At 29.4% G+C, this 17,088-nt stretch overlaps 5 protein-coding genes and 1 non-coding gene across 6 annotated transcripts; 2 read left to right on the top strand and 4 right to left on the bottom strand.

Annotated features, from left to right (window-relative positions):
* The first annotated feature begins 490 nt into the window (after positions 1–490).
* Positions 491–3,246, top strand: LOC118070680 (sarcoplasmic calcium-binding protein). Its single transcript, XM_035089429.1, has 6 exons — positions 491–631; positions 1,409–1,525; positions 2,298–2,465; positions 2,546–2,686; positions 2,776–2,856; positions 2,935–3,246. The coding sequence occupies exons 1-6, from the start codon at positions 491–493 to the stop codon at positions 3,079–3,081; spliced, it is 795 nt and encodes a 264-aa protein (XP_034945320.1). The 3' UTR covers positions 3,082–3,246.
* A 77-nt stretch (positions 3,247–3,323) lies between these two features.
* On the bottom strand, positions 3,324–4,871 carry Ufd1-like (ubiquitin fusion-degradation 1-like). Its single transcript, XM_035089428.1, has 5 exons — positions 4,722–4,871; positions 4,539–4,644; positions 4,301–4,455; positions 3,664–4,212; positions 3,324–3,577 (listed from the first exon to the last, which is right to left on the bottom strand). Exons 1-5 carry the CDS (start codon positions 4,722–4,724, stop codon positions 3,509–3,511), a joined length of 882 nt encoding a protein of 293 aa, XP_034945319.1. The 5' UTR covers positions 4,725–4,871; the 3' UTR covers positions 3,324–3,508.
* A 725-nt stretch (positions 4,872–5,596) lies between these two features.
* Positions 5,597–5,669, top strand: TRNAT-UGU (transfer RNA threonine (anticodon UGU)). Its single transcript has one exon. It is a non-coding gene; the product is annotated as a tRNA-Thr (tRNA).
* Positions 5,670–7,422: 1,753 nt separating this feature from the next.
* Positions 7,423–8,739, bottom strand: Dnaaf6 (Dynein axonemal assembly factor 6). The gene is made up of 3 exons (XM_035089375.1): positions 8,607–8,739; positions 8,352–8,539; positions 7,423–7,748 (listed from the first exon to the last, which is right to left on the bottom strand). The coding sequence occupies exons 1-3, from the start codon at positions 8,722–8,724 to the stop codon at positions 7,491–7,493; spliced, it is 564 nt and encodes a 187-aa protein (XP_034945266.1). The 5' UTR covers positions 8,725–8,739; the 3' UTR covers positions 7,423–7,490.
* A 698-nt stretch (positions 8,740–9,437) lies between these two features.
* Positions 9,438–12,225, bottom strand: BBS5 (Bardet-Biedl syndrome 5 protein). Its single transcript, XM_035089368.1, has 9 exons — positions 12,075–12,225; positions 11,855–12,003; positions 11,745–11,794; positions 11,541–11,668; positions 10,992–11,127; positions 10,816–10,917; positions 10,024–10,215; positions 9,705–9,963; positions 9,438–9,555 (listed from the first exon to the last, which is right to left on the bottom strand). Exons 1-8 carry the CDS (start codon positions 12,113–12,115, stop codon positions 9,754–9,756), a joined length of 1,008 nt encoding a protein of 335 aa, XP_034945259.1. The 5' UTR covers positions 12,116–12,225; the 3' UTR covers positions 9,438–9,555; positions 9,705–9,753.
* Positions 12,226–13,425: 1,200 nt separating this feature from the next.
* Positions 13,426–14,837, bottom strand: LOC118070649 (uncharacterized). The gene is made up of 4 exons (XM_035089374.1): positions 14,718–14,837; positions 13,967–14,626; positions 13,728–13,897; positions 13,426–13,610 (listed from the first exon to the last, which is right to left on the bottom strand). Exons 1-4 carry the CDS (start codon positions 14,725–14,727, stop codon positions 13,473–13,475), a joined length of 978 nt encoding a protein of 325 aa, XP_034945265.1. The 5' UTR covers positions 14,728–14,837; the 3' UTR covers positions 13,426–13,472.
* Positions 14,838–17,088: the final 2,251 nt, after the last annotated feature.

The raw sequence follows: 17,088 nt of genomic DNA, 5'->3' as shown, positions 1-17,088 counted from the left end.
CGTCTGTGACTTTTATCGTGACGCATACTTATTTTATAATTGTAAACCATTTTTCGGAGTAATCTATAATGTTTCTGATGGCCCGACAACTCTGTTGGGTCATGATTAAGAGACATCAATGCTTATGAAGATAAAAATGAGCGTATGCATGCAAAAAAATATTTCAATAGAAAATTCGTACTTGTATTAATTGAATTTTTAGTATTTACGAATATTATAGATTCTTTTTCAGTTCTACGCCAATGTTTTACACATGTGGCTGCAAAATAAAGAATAAAAAAGTAAGATAAAACGACAAAAGGGGGTTCGCGAAGTGTATGTTGACGCATGCGCACATTGAACAAGTGGGGGCCAACAGAGACTGAGCGCGTTCCAAACAAAAAGGGCCCAGCACGCTTATTTATGTTTAGTTTCATATGAGATTTATACGAGTTTACTTGCAGATTATTTTAATTAAAAACTTTTCTGTTTATCTGAAACGTTAGTTACCATGGCAACAGCATTACTAAGACATGGTTTACGTTCAGTTGTTGCAAAAAGTGTTTCTTTCGAAAAACGAGCCTTGCCGACAATATGCAATACGTTCTTCGCCGATCAACACTCTCAATTGACTCCAAAACAAAAGTTTCAGGTACTGCTTTCTTACTTTTTATTTAAATGGCGTCGATCTTATCGCAGAAAAATGTTGTGAATTTGCATAATTTTCTAGCCTCTTACTTTTTTTTGATGAATCAGAACAAAATAACTGAAATAAATCTAAATTTAGTCTTCAGAATTAACAAAGGATGAAACTTCATAAGGCAATTCAGGTTTTACTACGCAGCATATATTTTCGAGAAAGGGACTGAGCCCCATATAATTTGCGAGTCTTCTCGGTCTGTTGATCAGTGAAAAAGAAAATAAAATGAAATACGAGAATATTCCTGATAATCAATTTTTGCTAACTCAATAACATTGAAAACTTTTTATGTAAAATCAAAATACTGAATAATTTAATTAATTTAAGTCAAATAATTCATTAAAATTCAAGGTAATATTTTCAAAAAATCTGTCGATGAAATTAATTTTATTTAAATGACACATGTGGATTTACTTGATTAAAATTCAATAACTTCCGACAGATTAGAATGACCTTTTTTATCGAATCTAGACTAAAGAATTCGAAACTGTCATGGATGTTTGTAAACATGTCTGGCTAACGAGGTATCCAGAGTGGTTATTTTGTTTGAATCACTATTAAAAATTTTATTTTTCAATAGAAATCATTAGCAATAGTTTATGTAATCCGCTGTTGTAAAGAAAGCATACGGGTGAATGAACTGAAGTAAACTCAAGCTATACTCCAGTTAAAATCATTTAAATGCAAAGACTTAAAAAAATGTCATCAACTAATAATATTATTTTTCAGTTTTCTCCAATGCTAAGAACTATGTCTAGCAAGAGGAATGTCCACCATACTCGAGCATCAGCTTCTGTGGACGAGGAGAGTGACAGTGACAGCGATTCTGATGAAGAACGAGACAGAGTAAGTTACCAGTTGTCTGCCATTGATTATACTACTTCTGGAGAAAACTTATTCTTACCAAGTTCGAGAGGAAGATATGTTATATCAGACCCACACAAAAGCGATCATGTATCCATTCAGACAGTTATCTCATTTCATGTCCATTATAATGTTTTTTTCAGATAAAAAATATTAAAAAATATTTATCCATGTCAGTAATTATACAATTCTATTTTTGTCTCTATCGATTATTTTATAACAAATTACTTGTTGTTTTATTTTATGTTAAATAACAACATAAAACTTGTAAATGCATTCTAACAATAATACAATCATATGAGAAAGTGCGAATCGGTCAATGACGTCGAGTAACGATGTAAAGTCCACGTTGTCGTCCTTGATTGTGCGGATAAATAACAGTATAAACTATCTCGATTTTACCTGGAAAATATAATAAATATATATCATTTTAAATATGCGTATTAACATGCTTTGTCATATTTAAATAATCCAGACCCTGATGCTTATCGACATAAAAGGTTATCGCGAAATAAAGTTGAATGTTTATTAGCCTTCACCCAAATTTGAATTTACTGGATTATATTAAGTATCTAATGAAAGACGATATCAATAATTTTTTATAGTTACTGATAAAAATGAGTGACAGTTCTAATACCGAACTATTATTTTATTTTTCAAAGAAACGTGATAAATTAAGAGAAAGCTATTTTTAGATTATTAAAAATATAAAAAATTGGATTTCTTATTTCTCAATAATTGTGTATAATTACAGGGTCAGTCTGAATTTTGGAGAAGAAAAATGAGTACACTACACAGACACTTAGACGTTAATAAAGATGGTGTCATTAGCTATGAAGATTTTATGCTTCTTGCTGAAAGGTTTGCTGATTTAGGTCATTTATCACCAGAAGCAAAAAAAGACTTTCAGAAGGTTCTAAGTGTTAGTATTTAATTAACATACTTTTCCATGCGGGAAATTTCAATAAAATTGGTATCATCGAAAGAATTGTTATTTTATAGGATATGTGGGTCGAGCAGTGGGGCGAGATCAGTCCTTACAACCTCGTGGGCGTCGAACAATATCTTGAAGAGATGCATCATGTTTTAAATGACCCGTCTCTAAAAAAGAAATGTCACCATTTTCTTCCTTTCTTATTCAAGGTACTTGAGTTTTTGTAACTTCCTTTATTTTTTCTATCTGTTTTAATTATTCATTCACTTTGGTTATTTGTCTGAATAATATTTTACAGGCAGTGGACAAAGATGGCGATGGAGAAATATCAGTCGAAGAATTTAAATTATTTTTCAGATGTCTTGATATCGATAATGATGTAAGAATAATTCATGTTTAATATGTCTTATAGTCATATTAAAAATGTATGATTAATTTCATTATTCTGTTGAATCAGCATGCCGTTGTCTCCTTCACCTTTATCGACGTTAATGAAGATGGAAAAATTACTAAAGATGAATTTATATCTTTGGGAAGAGACTTTTTCTTGACTGAAGATCATACTAGGCCAAGCAAACATTTCTGGGGACCACTTGCAGATTAATATTTATTTCCATTGTTCATAATGAATCATGTGTGATACTTATATCAAATATCAGTCTTACAATTACATTATTTTCATATCATGAATATTGATTCAGAACCATCAATTATTCGTTAAGATTCACCGCTATTTACGGTTCATTCGTACTGCACATAAGCTTTCAAATCATTATTATTAGAATGTTAGTTTTAAATTAATATTTTATGATAAGTAAGGTTTGTATAAAATCAATCTTATTGTATTATATAATAAATATTTTCACGATTTGTAAAAAGTTTATTTTAATTTAAAAGTCCCAAAAATAACTTAATTTATCATTACTTAATTTACTGTATATTATAAACATATACATACATGAATTTATTTATTTATCTATAAGACTTATTTAATACATTTATTATTAATCCAAGTCGGCACACTCGAAAGATCACTTTCTCGATTTTCTAAGAGAAAAGCCTTCACCTGTGAATGCTTTAAACTCATCAGTATTTTTCTCCTGTAAAATAATAACAAATTGATAATAACATATCACAAAATCAACAAACATTCACGCAAGTCAATAATGATAACTGTGTGACTTACTTCTTTATTATTTATCGGTTTCAAATTGCGCATAAATCGGAGTGTTCCTATTTTATAATCGTAATCAGGTATACCACGAACATAAACAGGTTTAACAGGCTGATTTTCTGAAGTGCCTGAATCTTTTCGTTTTTTACCATCTAAACGATTACCTTGTCCTGTGAATGCTATGAATCCCGCTGTTGCTGGCATCATGTCAACGGGATCTATTTCTTCTTCTTGTTTCTTTTCTTCTCTTTGTGGTTCTTTGTAACCAACAGGCGGAGCAAATTCAACATTCATATCACATTCAATGATGGAGACAGCGGGTCTAGGTTTCGTTTCCAGTACACACATCTCGTATATTCTTTGGTTATATTGAATAGCAATAATGTCTCCTGTCGTTAAACATGCAAAGCTTCTTAAACCATTCTCTAATACTGCTTTGGGATTAGTAATATCAAGAAAATCTTCAGATTGTGCTTGAAAACGAGCGTATGTTGCAACTGGTAAAGATACGCTTTCAATATTTATTATTTCACTCTCTTCGAGCAATAAATTATGCATCATCTGTGAATAAAAAAATATACACATATACATAAATAAAATATTTACAATTAATGCATTTTTTATGAAAATTTATTTAAATGAAACTCACCCAGTATGGTAAGTATACTTTTCCTTCATCCGCTACAAATTCTAAAACTCCACAGTGGGTGACTCTGTTGGTTTTCTTATTTGTTAGTTTAAATAACATTGGGTAAACTATATTCAATCGAGTCAGCTGTTCCAAGGCTGAAGGAGGCATGATAACTAAAAATAATAAATAAATAAGTATTTTTTGTTGAATATGACAAGAGAATAATTAATTAAAGCTGAATTGATTTAATACTTACTTTTTCCCCCTTTTTCAACATCTTGCCTTTCATTTCCTGGGAGCATAGAAACTGAGAAACATTTATACTGTGTGTTGAAAGGTCTAGGAAACATACTGAACCCAAACTGAAAACAAAGACAATTACTCGTCAATTATTCTGTTGTTGAATATTTATTTTATAAATTTATTGATTAAATCTTACCATTTTGAGAATTTTATTAAATTCGTTGATTGAGATAAACTTTTGCAAAAATTTTATAAATAAATTTACTTTTATATTTATTAATTTGGCAAATATTTAATTATAGCATGACAAATTTGTTTTTGATTATGCTGTTGTGATGTCAAGGTTAGGTTTACAATGCACAATGAAGTATGAAAACAATCAAAAGATTAAGAAATGCAACTGCATACGGAAATTCGACACTAACTACAGCAGCGCCACGTTTATACTTGACATGAACTACTAGGCAAATGGCAAGTTGGTATGGTAGAAAAGATGTCAAAAAAGTATACTAACAGAGTTTCCGAACTTTTAGTTGATATTTCGACAACGGATGTCGCTACTCGTTTATTCATCATGCGCCGATATAGTAGATATGCAATTAGCACAAATTTCAAAATGATATCTATAAACCGTGATCACAGTCAATTTTTATTTAAAGAGTTGTATAAAAATTCGCAGAAATAATAATTAAGATTAAATTGATAAAGATAAAAAAATTGAAGAATACAATATTAGTAATTACCAACTTTCAACAGTGTAAACTGTAGAAGCACAAAACAATAAATTTCAAGTCCTCAAATGTTTTTTTAATTATACTATTTAGTGATGATAATGAGGCCGAAAATCCTCTTGAATACCATTTAGGGCCAAATAAACTATGCTGTATCTACATGTTTATAATTTGTTTTAAATTCAGCTGGCCATCTTCACATATGGATCCAGATGTAATACTGTAGATCCTCTATACCCGAAAAGAATACAGTATGCTTTACATTAAGTTAAAATGCATTATTTCTCCTACGAATGGAATTTTGCTCTACTGTTTTTCTTTTCTGTCATATTTGTTTCAAGCCTTCATAGCTCAGGGGTTAGAGCACTGGTCTTGTAAACCAGGGGTCGAGAGTTCAAATCTCTCTGAGGGCATTTTTTTTAATGAATATTTGAAAAATAAACATTCGACCAATACTCAAACATGACGGCTCATATATTGATTTTGTAAAAAAAGATATAGACCTACATTTTAATATTTTATACACTCTTCTCTACTTTGAGATCTCGCCATACGAAGTATTAACTTTCTACCTTTTGAAAAATATTTTTTTAGATTAATAGAAAATTGTAGCAAAAGAATAATTTATTTTTAATTTTTGGATCAAAACATTAAAAAAAAAATAATATCTACAATTGTCTGGGCATCCGAAGAGATTTCAACAATTTTTCATCTATGAAAGTGGTAACTCTATAAAGACTGCCTTCTATGACCTTGTTAGGAATCTGGAGAAAACCCTGGAGACCAGCAGATTGGCAGTCTGCCTCATAGTCTCATTTGGTGATGAATGAAGGAGTTCTCCTTATAAACCTGAAAAAGGCGGAATTTAGTGTGTACAGCTAGGACCATGTAGTCATTATGGTCTCAGGAAATGACTTGGAGAGTTTGTTTCTTAGGATGCAAATAGCTCTCAATGGTGCCAGACTCTAGCAAACTCTAGCAAAATCGAGCTTTATTTTATTTACGAGAGAAAGAAGGATTGACTTCAAGCCTTCATTCATCTTCGACAAACAGCTGAAGAATCCGAAAATGGTGCACTATCTAGGGGTTATACCATAGATAGGAAACTTAATTGTATACAGTTTCAGGGCATAACGAGGGCATAAGAAGGACTCTGACTCCACCGATGAGCTGCCTTTTGAGCATACCTACATCAGCAATAATGGTAGAGGACAACCATCCGCCTGAAGAATGAGAGACAGTGACAGAGCTTTCAGGTAGATCGTAAGGCGATTCTGGCCTCAATGACTCTACAGGCCTTAATGGTAAGATGGTTGATCGTAGCCTCAGAAAGCTAAAATTTTTACCTGGCTGGGTTTGGGTGTGGGATCCTATTCCCGATCAGAGAAACCTAGACGGAGGAGAATAAGGATTTTCTAAAGCCTTAATAAGGTTTTATAAAACCTTAAAGTCATGCTTGGTTTGTAGACAGAGCAAAGACCAGGGAAGGAAAAATTATAGCTGGAATACGGGGTTCGCATTTCATTTAAACTTACAACTTTTCAAACATAATATTGAATGCCTGTCGTTTTTCAATTGGAAGAAAAGGTCTCGTGTATAAATGATTGTTCAACAAGCAAGGCTGACCAAGTGTCAGTATTAAAAAAAAATTTGAACTATATTATTTGAATTATATATAATGCGAAGAATTTCCGCTTTAAACCATGGTGAAATGTAATAAATGAAAAAATTACAAATCAATCACATTTTTAAATTCAATTCTATCTCATGATATTTATTTATTTTATAAATAAACATTGTAAATTATTAATACAAGTAATTAAAAATAATTGGAATTTTAATTCAGTTTTTTACTTGAGGACACAAGAACGATTTTAGTACTTTTTAACTCTACACGGAGAGAATTTTTTCACTAAATGTAAGTGCAAAAATGACAAGCCTACGTTTCGAAATTTATAAGTAAAAATATTTCCATTCAATAGTGAATTTTGGGTTGTCGTAAGTAATTCTTTTCCTAAGACACCTTTTAAGTTACAAGTTTACTTACAAGAACTCAAAATTTACCATCGAACAGAAATATTTTTACTCATAAATTTCGAAACGTGGGCTTGTCACTTTTTGCACTTAGATTTAGTGAAAAAATTCTCTCCGTGTATGGCTGTGAAAGTAAAAAATTAAGAAGCTTAATAATAAATAATGAAAAGAAAATTCATCGACGAAATAATGGTGAAAAATTAAAAATTAAGTCTATCCAGTTCATGTATTATTTTAAGAGTAAGTTCGAGTGTTGATTCGTCACTGTGCCATTTTGCGGATGACTTTTGCGGATCTATAATGTGACAAGTTGGTAAATGTAAACGGAATTTAGGACTTCGTATGTCTACAGTTTCAGATTTAATATCTAATTTTATATCTTCTCTTGCTTCTCCTGGCAGATATACATAAATTGATAACCACTGACACGAAGTAGGGGCAAGAGGGTTTAGGCCAATCTGAAAATTGATATAAATTATTTTAATAATAATAATTGTCTTATTTAGATAGTTTAACTATGTACACTGTAATATGTTTTATTCAAAAATAATATGCACATACATGTTAAATGCATAACAATATTCATACAGAACAATTATTATATCTATATGATTATTATTTTATAGAATAAAAAACTTTGAAAAATTGATAAACAAAGTTTAAGAAGTATGTTATATATTTAACACTCGTATGTGTATTTCACACTTTTCAATGATAATGTAAAACACAGAAGGCAAAGTACACGTTTAAGTGTGTAAAAGTAATACATGTTCATGCCTTAAATTGTAATACTTAGCTTTTACAATGTATTAAACACAAATATAAAAATATTTTAAGTTAAACGTTAAGCAAGCGTAAATAAAGAAAATTTCGAATTTCATTAGCCTACTGAACAGTCTTATCAGAAATTGTAATTATTTATGTTTTAATAGAATGAATAGCATAAAAACCCTTAATATTATTATATATAATTTGTTATGGCTTTTCATTTTGAAATATAAAAGCGATTTCGAGTGCTAAAAGTTCAAAGGTCGTTTTATTGAGGCCTTTATCATAATTACCCCTAAAAATACGTCTTCTGCTGTTACAGTTTGTTTGAAATTCATTTTATATTCCGGTATTTTTCGTGGATCAATCATTTGAGAGTTTTGCAATATGGACACCTCAGATAATTCCCATATATTGTATTTATTTTTTTTTGTAGATTCATTAAATTTTATATGGTTAAATTGTTTAATTTCTTCAGAGTCTATCAATGAAAATAAATTAATAAATTATGTTTTGCTATTCAATATAAAACTTTATCAAAATTATACCTGACTTTGATGACTCTTTTCGCTGTATATCATCGACTGTCTCGACATTAGAATTTTGAGTAGAAATTAACTTTTCTAAAGCTTTTATAGTTTTCGATGTACAAAATTCCTCATCCATTGGTTAAGTCAAAATAGAAGGAATTTCGTTTGCAACTTGTAATAGATAAAGAAACTTTGTAGTCATAACAACTGACTGAAGTTAAATAGTTTGGTGTCAACAACTTAAAGCTCTTGGTAATAATTTACATGATAAACCCGTTTACATCAAACGCAGAATACCGAATCATCAATTTCCATTATTATTCTACTCGTAAAGAATTACACATGTTATATATTATTAGATGTTGTGCACTAATTGTAAGTAATTGAACCCAATGGTACAGTGGCTTAGCGCTGGGGGTGGACTTAGATTAATAATAATTATAATTATCATAACAATAAGCCGATAATTTAAATTTATCACTTCAATTTTTTATTGTAATTATAAATTCAAAAGTAAAGAAAAAAAATCTTTATCTACAATTATATTGACATTTCAAAACATTGCAACAATGTTTTTTTTTATTTAAAGTAGAGAAATTCAAATTTTTATTCATCTAAAATTATTTTGATTTTGAAATCATTTGAAACTTGTACTTAGCGCAAAACTTGACTGACAACTAATGATATCGGTTTTGATGGTATGCTACTTAATATACTTGATCGAATTCTATAATTACCCGGAATTACAATAAATATATTGAGAAATCTATCTTTCCACGGAGAATTTGTGTTTTTCATATTTGAAATAATTATTTCAAATTATCTCACAATAAAGTTTTTATTAATTCCCTTCTTACTTCTTTTTAGATATTTACAAAATGTATAAAGATGTCAAACAGTTAAAGTCATTCGAGTGTTGATAATATTTGATGCATTTTTATTTGATTCCCTTATCTGGTAGCCAGCTCTGAAATTAAATTTCCTAATAAAAATCTCGTATCTATCTGCTGAAAAAAATGGCATATATACACGGAAATGACAAACGTAGTATTTACAGTACTGTATGTTTTTAAATTACAGAAAAAATCAAAATTACATTGAATGTATGACACCTACACTTGATGACTGTGATATGTCTCAACAAAAAACGTGTCCTTTTTTTAGATTAAATATTAAACAGAGACGACCACGATTTCGATGTAGAGAAACCTTCACGTAATTCTTCAATTGCAAGGCCTAAACATGGATCATATGTTGGTTTTTTCTTAACATTTTCATTATCCGTAGAGTATAAATTAAAAGCAGTCGGTAAAATTTCATAGTTTTCTTGAACATCCCAAGAATATTCCGGCTTCACTGTTTCTGATGTTTGACTCTGAAATAAGATTTAAATATCAATTCAATGATTGGATATTAATACACTTTTATTATTTACTTCACTGTTTGAAGTATATTCAACTCCTAAAATTGGTTGTTTATCATATGCTGCTTTAAGAGCAGAAATTTCTTTCAAGAGAATATCCAATTTTTCGACTGGATCAACGCGAAAACCCAAGATATATCCATTTTGTGACTCTTTACTAATAATCACCAAGGTAGGTCCAAATTTAGATGGTTTTATGGATATCTGCAATCAAAGTAGTTCAAAAATATAAGAAAATTAAATTCAAAATAATGCTAAAGAATGAAAACTATTCTTGGTCTAATTATTGGATATTATTTCAGACGTAATTTGGACTCTGAACTGTAAACTTCAAAAACAAGAACAAAAAATAATCCAACAATCATTTATAGTTAGCCAATGTTGAAAAGTTGAACAAGACGTGAATTTTATGTTGGAACGAAAACGCATTCAAAAATGTATCCAACACCTCATTTTCGTTGAATCCAGGATTTAAAGTTGAAGGATGTCTTGAGTAAAATCAAGTAAAATATGTCTAGTTTACAAGTTCGCTTGCACGACACACATAAGAATACAATTATCTAATAAACAAACGAATAATTGAATAACTCGATTTAATTACCGGAATAATAAGGTACGAAACAAAAGGCAAATTTGCTGACAAATACTATTTCTGCGAGGTTGCATAAAATCGGACCCTTTTGATTTCCGGTTTTTTATGATGAAATTCAAAGTCGCATTAAAGAAATTTTCGTCTGAAATTGTTATCGATAATAAGGCCAAGATAATTTTCTAATTTTACTTTGTTGGAGATGTCAATCATACATTGTTAATAGCTAAATACGGTATAGAAACATTGAATTGATTATTCATATCTGCAAACCAAACAGTCCTTATATTTGTCACGATAAATGTTCCTACGTTCCCCTGAAACATTAATCAAGTTCAAAAAATATTTTCTCTTTTGATTATTTGAAATGATAGAAATTTTATAGTAATACCTGTTCGGTAGAGAGATTCCACACGCCATGTGTCGTACTATTGACAACTTCTTTCGGAAGTATGTTAAGTCTTTTATTCTGAATAAATCCGCCTCGAAGTTTTACTTCACGATATAATTTTGTAGAATTGTATGCTCTGTAAAAATACATCAACAATATTTTCTAATTTAATAAAATATGCTATCTAATAAATAGACAACACTTTCGGAACACGATAATGGAAATGCAAGTGTCGGTGGAACTGAACTAGTCCAAATTAAGATCAATCTTGGTCAATTGAATGTTTCGGTTAATAAACTTTGTTGAAATATCAGCAATTGTCAGCCATTCAATCAAGATGACTGATTTATTTCTGGGCACCTTTTTATCTGAATCCGAAAGAAGTCTTTTTGAAAGCTTTTTTCTAATCGGAACAGTATTCCATATTTAGTCCCTTCCCTCTATACATGCATTATTCATAACACAAAGACATATATTTAATATATTTTTATACCCTTCCAGTTGCTACTGGTTTGATTACAAAATATACAATTATTCGTTAAATATTACCTATAAATTCCAATAACCGATGTACAGTGTCGAGCACTTTTGTTTTTATGATTGGTGAAAATAAATTCATAGCGGCTATTTTGATAAATTGTCAATAGATACAACACAGCACAGGGATGTCCTTGCGCCTGTAAAATATTTAATTAATAACGCAATTAAACCAAAACTAATTTCAGCTCAAAATAAAATATGAAAATTGTGTACCGAATTTATGGTTTTTGTAGTAATGTCTATAATTGCGTTGTAGCCTATACCTGTTAGATATATAAATTAAATTAATTTTATTTAGATACAAATAATCTTCATTTACTTACCTAAATTAATTCGAGGAAATGCTACGGAAAACCAAATGATGCGCAAATTTGTTATGATCAATTGACCATGATCTCCTGCATTTCCTTTCGTGTCTTCGATCGAATCAAGTTTATCCATTATTTTTTCACCAAGACCCATTTGAATATTTCTAATTTCATATTAGTTATAATTAAATTTCTTAGTTTTTAAATGAATTTTTTTGCAACATTATTTACTTACGACAACGGCATATCAAAGTAAATTCCACTATCCTGCCACATTGTGGATTTTACAAACAATGAAATACAACAGTTGAAGAAAGAAGCAAATTTAAATACTTTTTTTAATTATTCGTATTTTGAAATTATCAAAGAAATACTGTTCCAGTGAGTATTGCCATTCTTAACATAGAACAAATCGAATCGATATGGTTACCATATCAACCCTGCATATACAACTCTTTTCTAAATTTTATTTTACGAAATCTATTGTTTGCTTTTAATGTATAAATTCACATGTAATTCTGACTACAAAATAAGATACGAATATTATACTATAAAATCGTGTCATGACATTTAAACATCATCCGTAATTATTTTCACGCTGGTACACACATGTACACTCATCGTCATTAATGATGTTTAGTGTTTTGAAGGTTATACATGTGATTCCCTTATATTCGCCTCTATTAAACTAAAACAGTATCAATAACGCCGAATGTCTAAATGTTTCCACAGTGATAACTACACTGTAAATCCCAGTTTTCCAAAATGCATTATTTTAATGCGGATAAGTGTGTTAAATATGACGTCATCCATTTGATTAACATTGGAGTCACTTTTTACACATTTAGATCTGCGTTAAAAGTGACGTTAATGTTAATCAAATAGGTGACGTCATATTTAACACACTTATCCGCAGTAAAATAATGCATTTTGGAAAACTGGGATTTACAGTGTAGTTATCACTGTTTTCAGCTCTATTTGACTCTCTAACTTTTTTTGGTAGAAAAGTGACACTTTCAGGTATTAAACAGCAAGGAGCGACACCTGATAAATAATAATAATAATAATAATAATAATAATAATAATAATAATAATTGTTTTTGGGTAATAAAAATTTGCACAAATGCTTTTGTCATTGACTACTATGCGAATTCGCGATCAAAAAATTTTAGTCTTATTCTATAATTAATGCATCTGAAGATAGGACTTAAAATTATGGCTACTGGACTATTAAGTGTCTTCAGCTTCGAGAATATATGGATCAAGTTGTGCAAAGACATAAGCATCAATTGGAGTCACGTTGATATACATACAATTATATCTATAAATGGTTATAATTGTTGAATTTAATGAACCTTACAACATATTTTCAGGTCAAGTCTATCCAGAAATTATACAGAAAGTAGAGAATTTTCAAAATTCTTACTATTTTTTTTAGATTATGTTAAGTTTGAAATTCATATCTTTATTAAACGATTACGATTACAAATCATCAGTATAATCTTACAAATAATTTTCAAACAGCCCTTTTAGTAGAAGTAATGATATTTTTAAAAATAGTAGGCACCTATAGGATATATCCACAATGTACGCAACTAATATTTTGAATGAGTCAATAATTAATCATCAAATTTCAGTGGCCATTAAATTCATATATATATTCGCAAATTTTTGTTGAATTCTGTAATTCATTGATGAATCTTTTATTTCTATTAACCAGGACTGTGCCTGTTGTTGTCGTTGGATTACTTGCAATATTTCTTAAAAGCATCTGTAGAAATAGAAATGTTAATCAATTTAATGGAGAATTATTTTTTTCTGTAGAGAGATCGTAAATATATACACTCCATTCATTATTTTAATAATAAGAAATTAATAACGAACTTACCATTACTAATTGTATTAAGTAAACAGAAAACGTCAAAAAAGAAATTGCCAACAGGGCGCCTTCTAATGACGGAAAACCGATGTGTTGTTCATGTTCTTCATGATAGCTTCTTTTTTTTCTATTTGATTTCCCTATGCTTCCGAGGATAATTTTTGATGATAATATTGGAGCTAAAGAAAAATAAGGTTTTTGAATATATAATCAAAAAATCAATACTATCATAAAAATAATATATTTACCGATATCTTCAAGTAAATTTTCTCTGAGATTGTTTAAGTAATGATACTTTACTTCGAACGTTCTCGCATGATTATTGAGTAATATTTTGTGTACAATGTTAAATAATTTAAGTGGGAAATGATCAAAGAATGATTGTTGTGAATTTACCTCTTTAATACTATTCTTTGAGTTTGTTGAATCGGACGATTGTTTATTTTTCGAGCTATTGTTAGTCTTATATTGGTCTGAATGAACTTTCGTCAGAAATTCGGAGGATATACTGTCATTAATGTTTCCATTTTTCAATATCATTGGTGGAATAGTAAAAACAGAAATATCCGGTAAATTTGCATTTGAATTGTTGGCAAAAATTATTTTCTTTTTCAACAGAAAATCGTGATTTATCTCAAAAGGATTTTGAGTTTTCACGATTCTTTTGATTTTTTCAAAATTCTCTGGCATACTATTCATCGAAGCACTCATTGCAATTTCAGGATTTATTATAGTCGAATCATCTTTTAGATCAGCAAGTCTGTATACTTTGAATTTATTAGAAAATTGAGGAAGCTCAATCCATTCACCACAAACAAAGTTCCAATTCATCTTTGTTGTGATAAAAAGCACATAGATGAATATTTTTTGTAAATTAAACACTTTTGCCGAATTTATTGCACTGTGCTCTGGAATGATAAAAAATTTGTTGAAGAAATACAATTTAGTTATTATTGATAACGCTAAAACATTAAACAGTGTGTAATTTTTTATTCTCACGGTTATCCATAGCAGCAGTTTCTAGTTGTTATTGATCACAAAAGTCGTCGGCAAACCCAAATCTCTCAAATAACTTTACATTACGAATTATTTTGAAATCTATCAAAAATTTTGCACAACTTGCTCTCTATAATTCACAGAATACTGTGGACTTTTAATTGTCACATAGCAAAGTTGAACGACAATTGTCTAGAAAGATACCGTTATGAACACGGCCTTAAAATTCACAACGCGTTAAAAAAAAATATCACTTGAAAGAGGTAATGCCCATCATACTACATTGTTATCCATGCTAATTACACCTTACGTGATAACGATATACATCTGCTACAGACATTTTGATAAGAGGGCAGTCATGTAGAATAGCAGCTGTAATCCTGCTTCGAATTGTGGTGCATTAATATTAAGACAGAAATGAAAATTTTTGGATCGAGAATTCTTGTAAAGCTCGATAAGAAGAGCATTTGTTTCAATTTCGGCATTTTCACTAATACACAATGGCCACGTCAAGTTTGTAGTATTAAAAAAAGAGAAAGTATGGTTAACATTAGTGAATTGTTTTTATAAATAGAATATTTTTCGATTTTTGGTTTTTAATCTTCTATGCACTGTAAATCTCAGTTTTCCAAAATGCATTATTTTAATGCGGATAAGTGTGTTAGATATGACGTCACCCATTTGATTAACATTGAAGTCACTTTTAACGCAGATTTAAATGTGTAAAAAGTGACTACAATGTTAATCAAATGGATGACGTCATATCTAACACACTTATCCGCATTAAAATAATGCATTTTGGAAAACTGGGATTTACAGTGTGAGGAGTGTTTGTTTAAAAGGTCCATGATAAACAAATTTTACAGGGAACAATAGAAAGTATTTAAATTGTTTAATGAAATATAATAATAATAATTGTTATTATTGTATTCGCATTGAAAATTTGCAAAAAAGATGAATAATTAATAGACTTTGATTTTTTGTTCTAAATTCATTTTTCCTATAAGAAACTTTGTATTTCCAATAAAAACCAGTATCAATTTCATCAAGATTGAAATCGAATAAATCATTCTTCGAAACGAATACCTATTAGTTTGGTTTTCCAATTGTAACGATTAGTTTTTCTTTTGAATGAATTAAAAACATTAAATTTTATTTACCAGAAATAATTATCAAGTCTAATATTGCCCGATAATATTATCTGATTGGAGAATTCTGTGGAATTCTATAAAAATATTATCACCTAGATTCATGTTACTTCTTGAATCTTATGAATTCTATTTCAAATGTAATTGGAATTTATTAGAATCTTGCAGAAATGTGCGTTCCAATTGATTTTATTCAATCCAATAAAGTCCGATTCAAAGTCTATATTGAATTCAATTAAATTCTATCGATTTTTATCAGAATGTTGAACCAAGACTGTAAAATTTAATTTTTCTAGAACTTCCATAAAAAGTATTGGTCCAGTCTTGGTCAATAATTGGATCATTATTAAACAATATTACTCATTTACCACCCCCATTTGAGTAGAAAAAAAACATGAACAAATGAAAAATTAAAGTATTACTGTTTTAGAGGCATTTAAATACAGAGATGTAATAAATCAGTCTCAATACAATAACTTCCTTTTGCGATATAAACAAAGATAATGAATAGATGAGAATAATTTATATGTAGGATAGCGAGTCAGTGTGTCAATGTTTTCACATCTTCGTGGTTCAGTATATTCCAATTTTGTTTTTAGCTCAATATTGATACAATCTATAAATATTATAACAATGTATTTGCTCGTTACAACAATTAACAGTATTAGATTGTTTATTCAACCATCGTCATTATTTTTATCCTAGCACATAAACATCAACCCTGCTGTTACATAAAAATATTCAAGCAATTTTTAAAAAACCCAATACTTTTATATCTCTGTTTGTTATTATTCTAACTTGTATCGAATTTCTTGCATTCGGAGGTGTCATGGAATTATTTGTCTCCCTTCAAATATACATCAACGAGCATTTGCTATTTGCATATTACAAATCTTAGTGTTTTATCTTAACACATTAAAAGTGTTTCAATATGATGCTACCCATTTTAAAACGTTTTTAAGTATTCTACAAATGATACAATGTTCATCAAATGGGTGATGTAACATTAAAACACTTTTAATGTGTTAAAATAAAACACTAATATTTGCAGTGCAGTTACAATAGTAGTACTGATATAAACAGAGTTATTTTTATAAACACAAATACTGTATATTCACTATTTTGCGGTGATTTTTACAAATTTATTTTTTAAAAGTATTCTTACGAAATATTCTAAACAATTTTTCATTCTAATATTGATAGTTTAGACATTTATGAATAATAAT

The sequence above is a fragment of the Chelonus insularis genome, unplaced genomic scaffold (assembly GCF_013357705.1).
Source record: "Chelonus insularis isolate UGA/USDA-ARS -01 unplaced genomic scaffold, ASM1335770v1 contig_66_pilon, whole genome shotgun sequence".
Classification (NCBI taxonomy): Eukaryota; Metazoa; Arthropoda; class Insecta; order Hymenoptera; family Braconidae; genus Chelonus; species Chelonus insularis.
This window is presented reverse-complemented; position numbering and strand designations above follow the sequence as displayed.

Coding starts and splice junctions, on each gene's coding strand:
- BBS5 (XM_035089368.1), bottom strand. CDS start 12,115: ATGTGGCAGGATAGTGGAATTTACTTTGATATGCCGTTGTC. Junction 12,004..12,074: donor TACTTTGATATGCCGTTGTC/GTAAGTAAATAA, acceptor ATATGAAATTAG/AAATATTCAAATGGGTCTTG. Junction 11,128..11,540: donor TCGGTTATTGGAATTTATAG/GTAATATTTAAC, acceptor GTATTTTTACAG/AGCATACAATTCTACAAAAT.
- LOC118070680 (XM_035089429.1), top strand. CDS start 491: ATGGCAACAGCATTACTAAGACATGGTTTACGTTCAGTTGTTGCAAAA. Junction 2,466..2,545: donor ACTTTCAGAAGGTTCTAAGT/GTTAGTATTTAA, acceptor GTTATTTTATAG/GATATGTGGGTCGAGCAGTG. Junction 2,687..2,775: donor TTCTTCCTTTCTTATTCAAG/GTACTTGAGTTT, acceptor AATATTTTACAG/GCAGTGGACAAAGATGGCGA.
- Ufd1-like (XM_035089428.1), bottom strand. Junction 4,213..4,300: donor AAGTATACTTACCATACTGG/GTGAGTTTCATT, acceptor TTTTATTCACAG/ATGATGCATAATTTATTGCT. Junction 3,578..3,663: donor AACCGATAAATAATAAAGAA/GTAAGTCACACA, acceptor ATTATTTTACAG/GAGAAAAATACTGATGAGTT.
- LOC118070649 (XM_035089374.1), bottom strand. Junction 13,898..13,966: donor AAATTTACTTGAAGATATCG/GTAAATATATTA, acceptor ATTTTTCTTTAG/CTCCAATATTATCATCAAAA. Junction 13,611..13,727: donor ACTTAATACAATTAGTAATG/GTAAGTTCGTTA, acceptor CTATTTCTACAG/ATGCTTTTAAGAAATATTGC.
- Dnaaf6 (XM_035089375.1), bottom strand. CDS start 8,724: ATGGATGAGGAATTTTGTACATCGAAAACTATAAAAGCTTTAGAAAAG. Junction 8,540..8,606: donor AAAAGAGTCATCAAAGTCAG/GTATAATTTTGA, acceptor TTTCATTGATAG/ACTCTGAAGAAATTAAACAA. Junction 7,749..8,351: donor CAGAAGACGTATTTTTAGGG/GTAATTATGATA, acceptor ATCAATTTTCAG/ATTGGCCTAAACCCTCTTGC.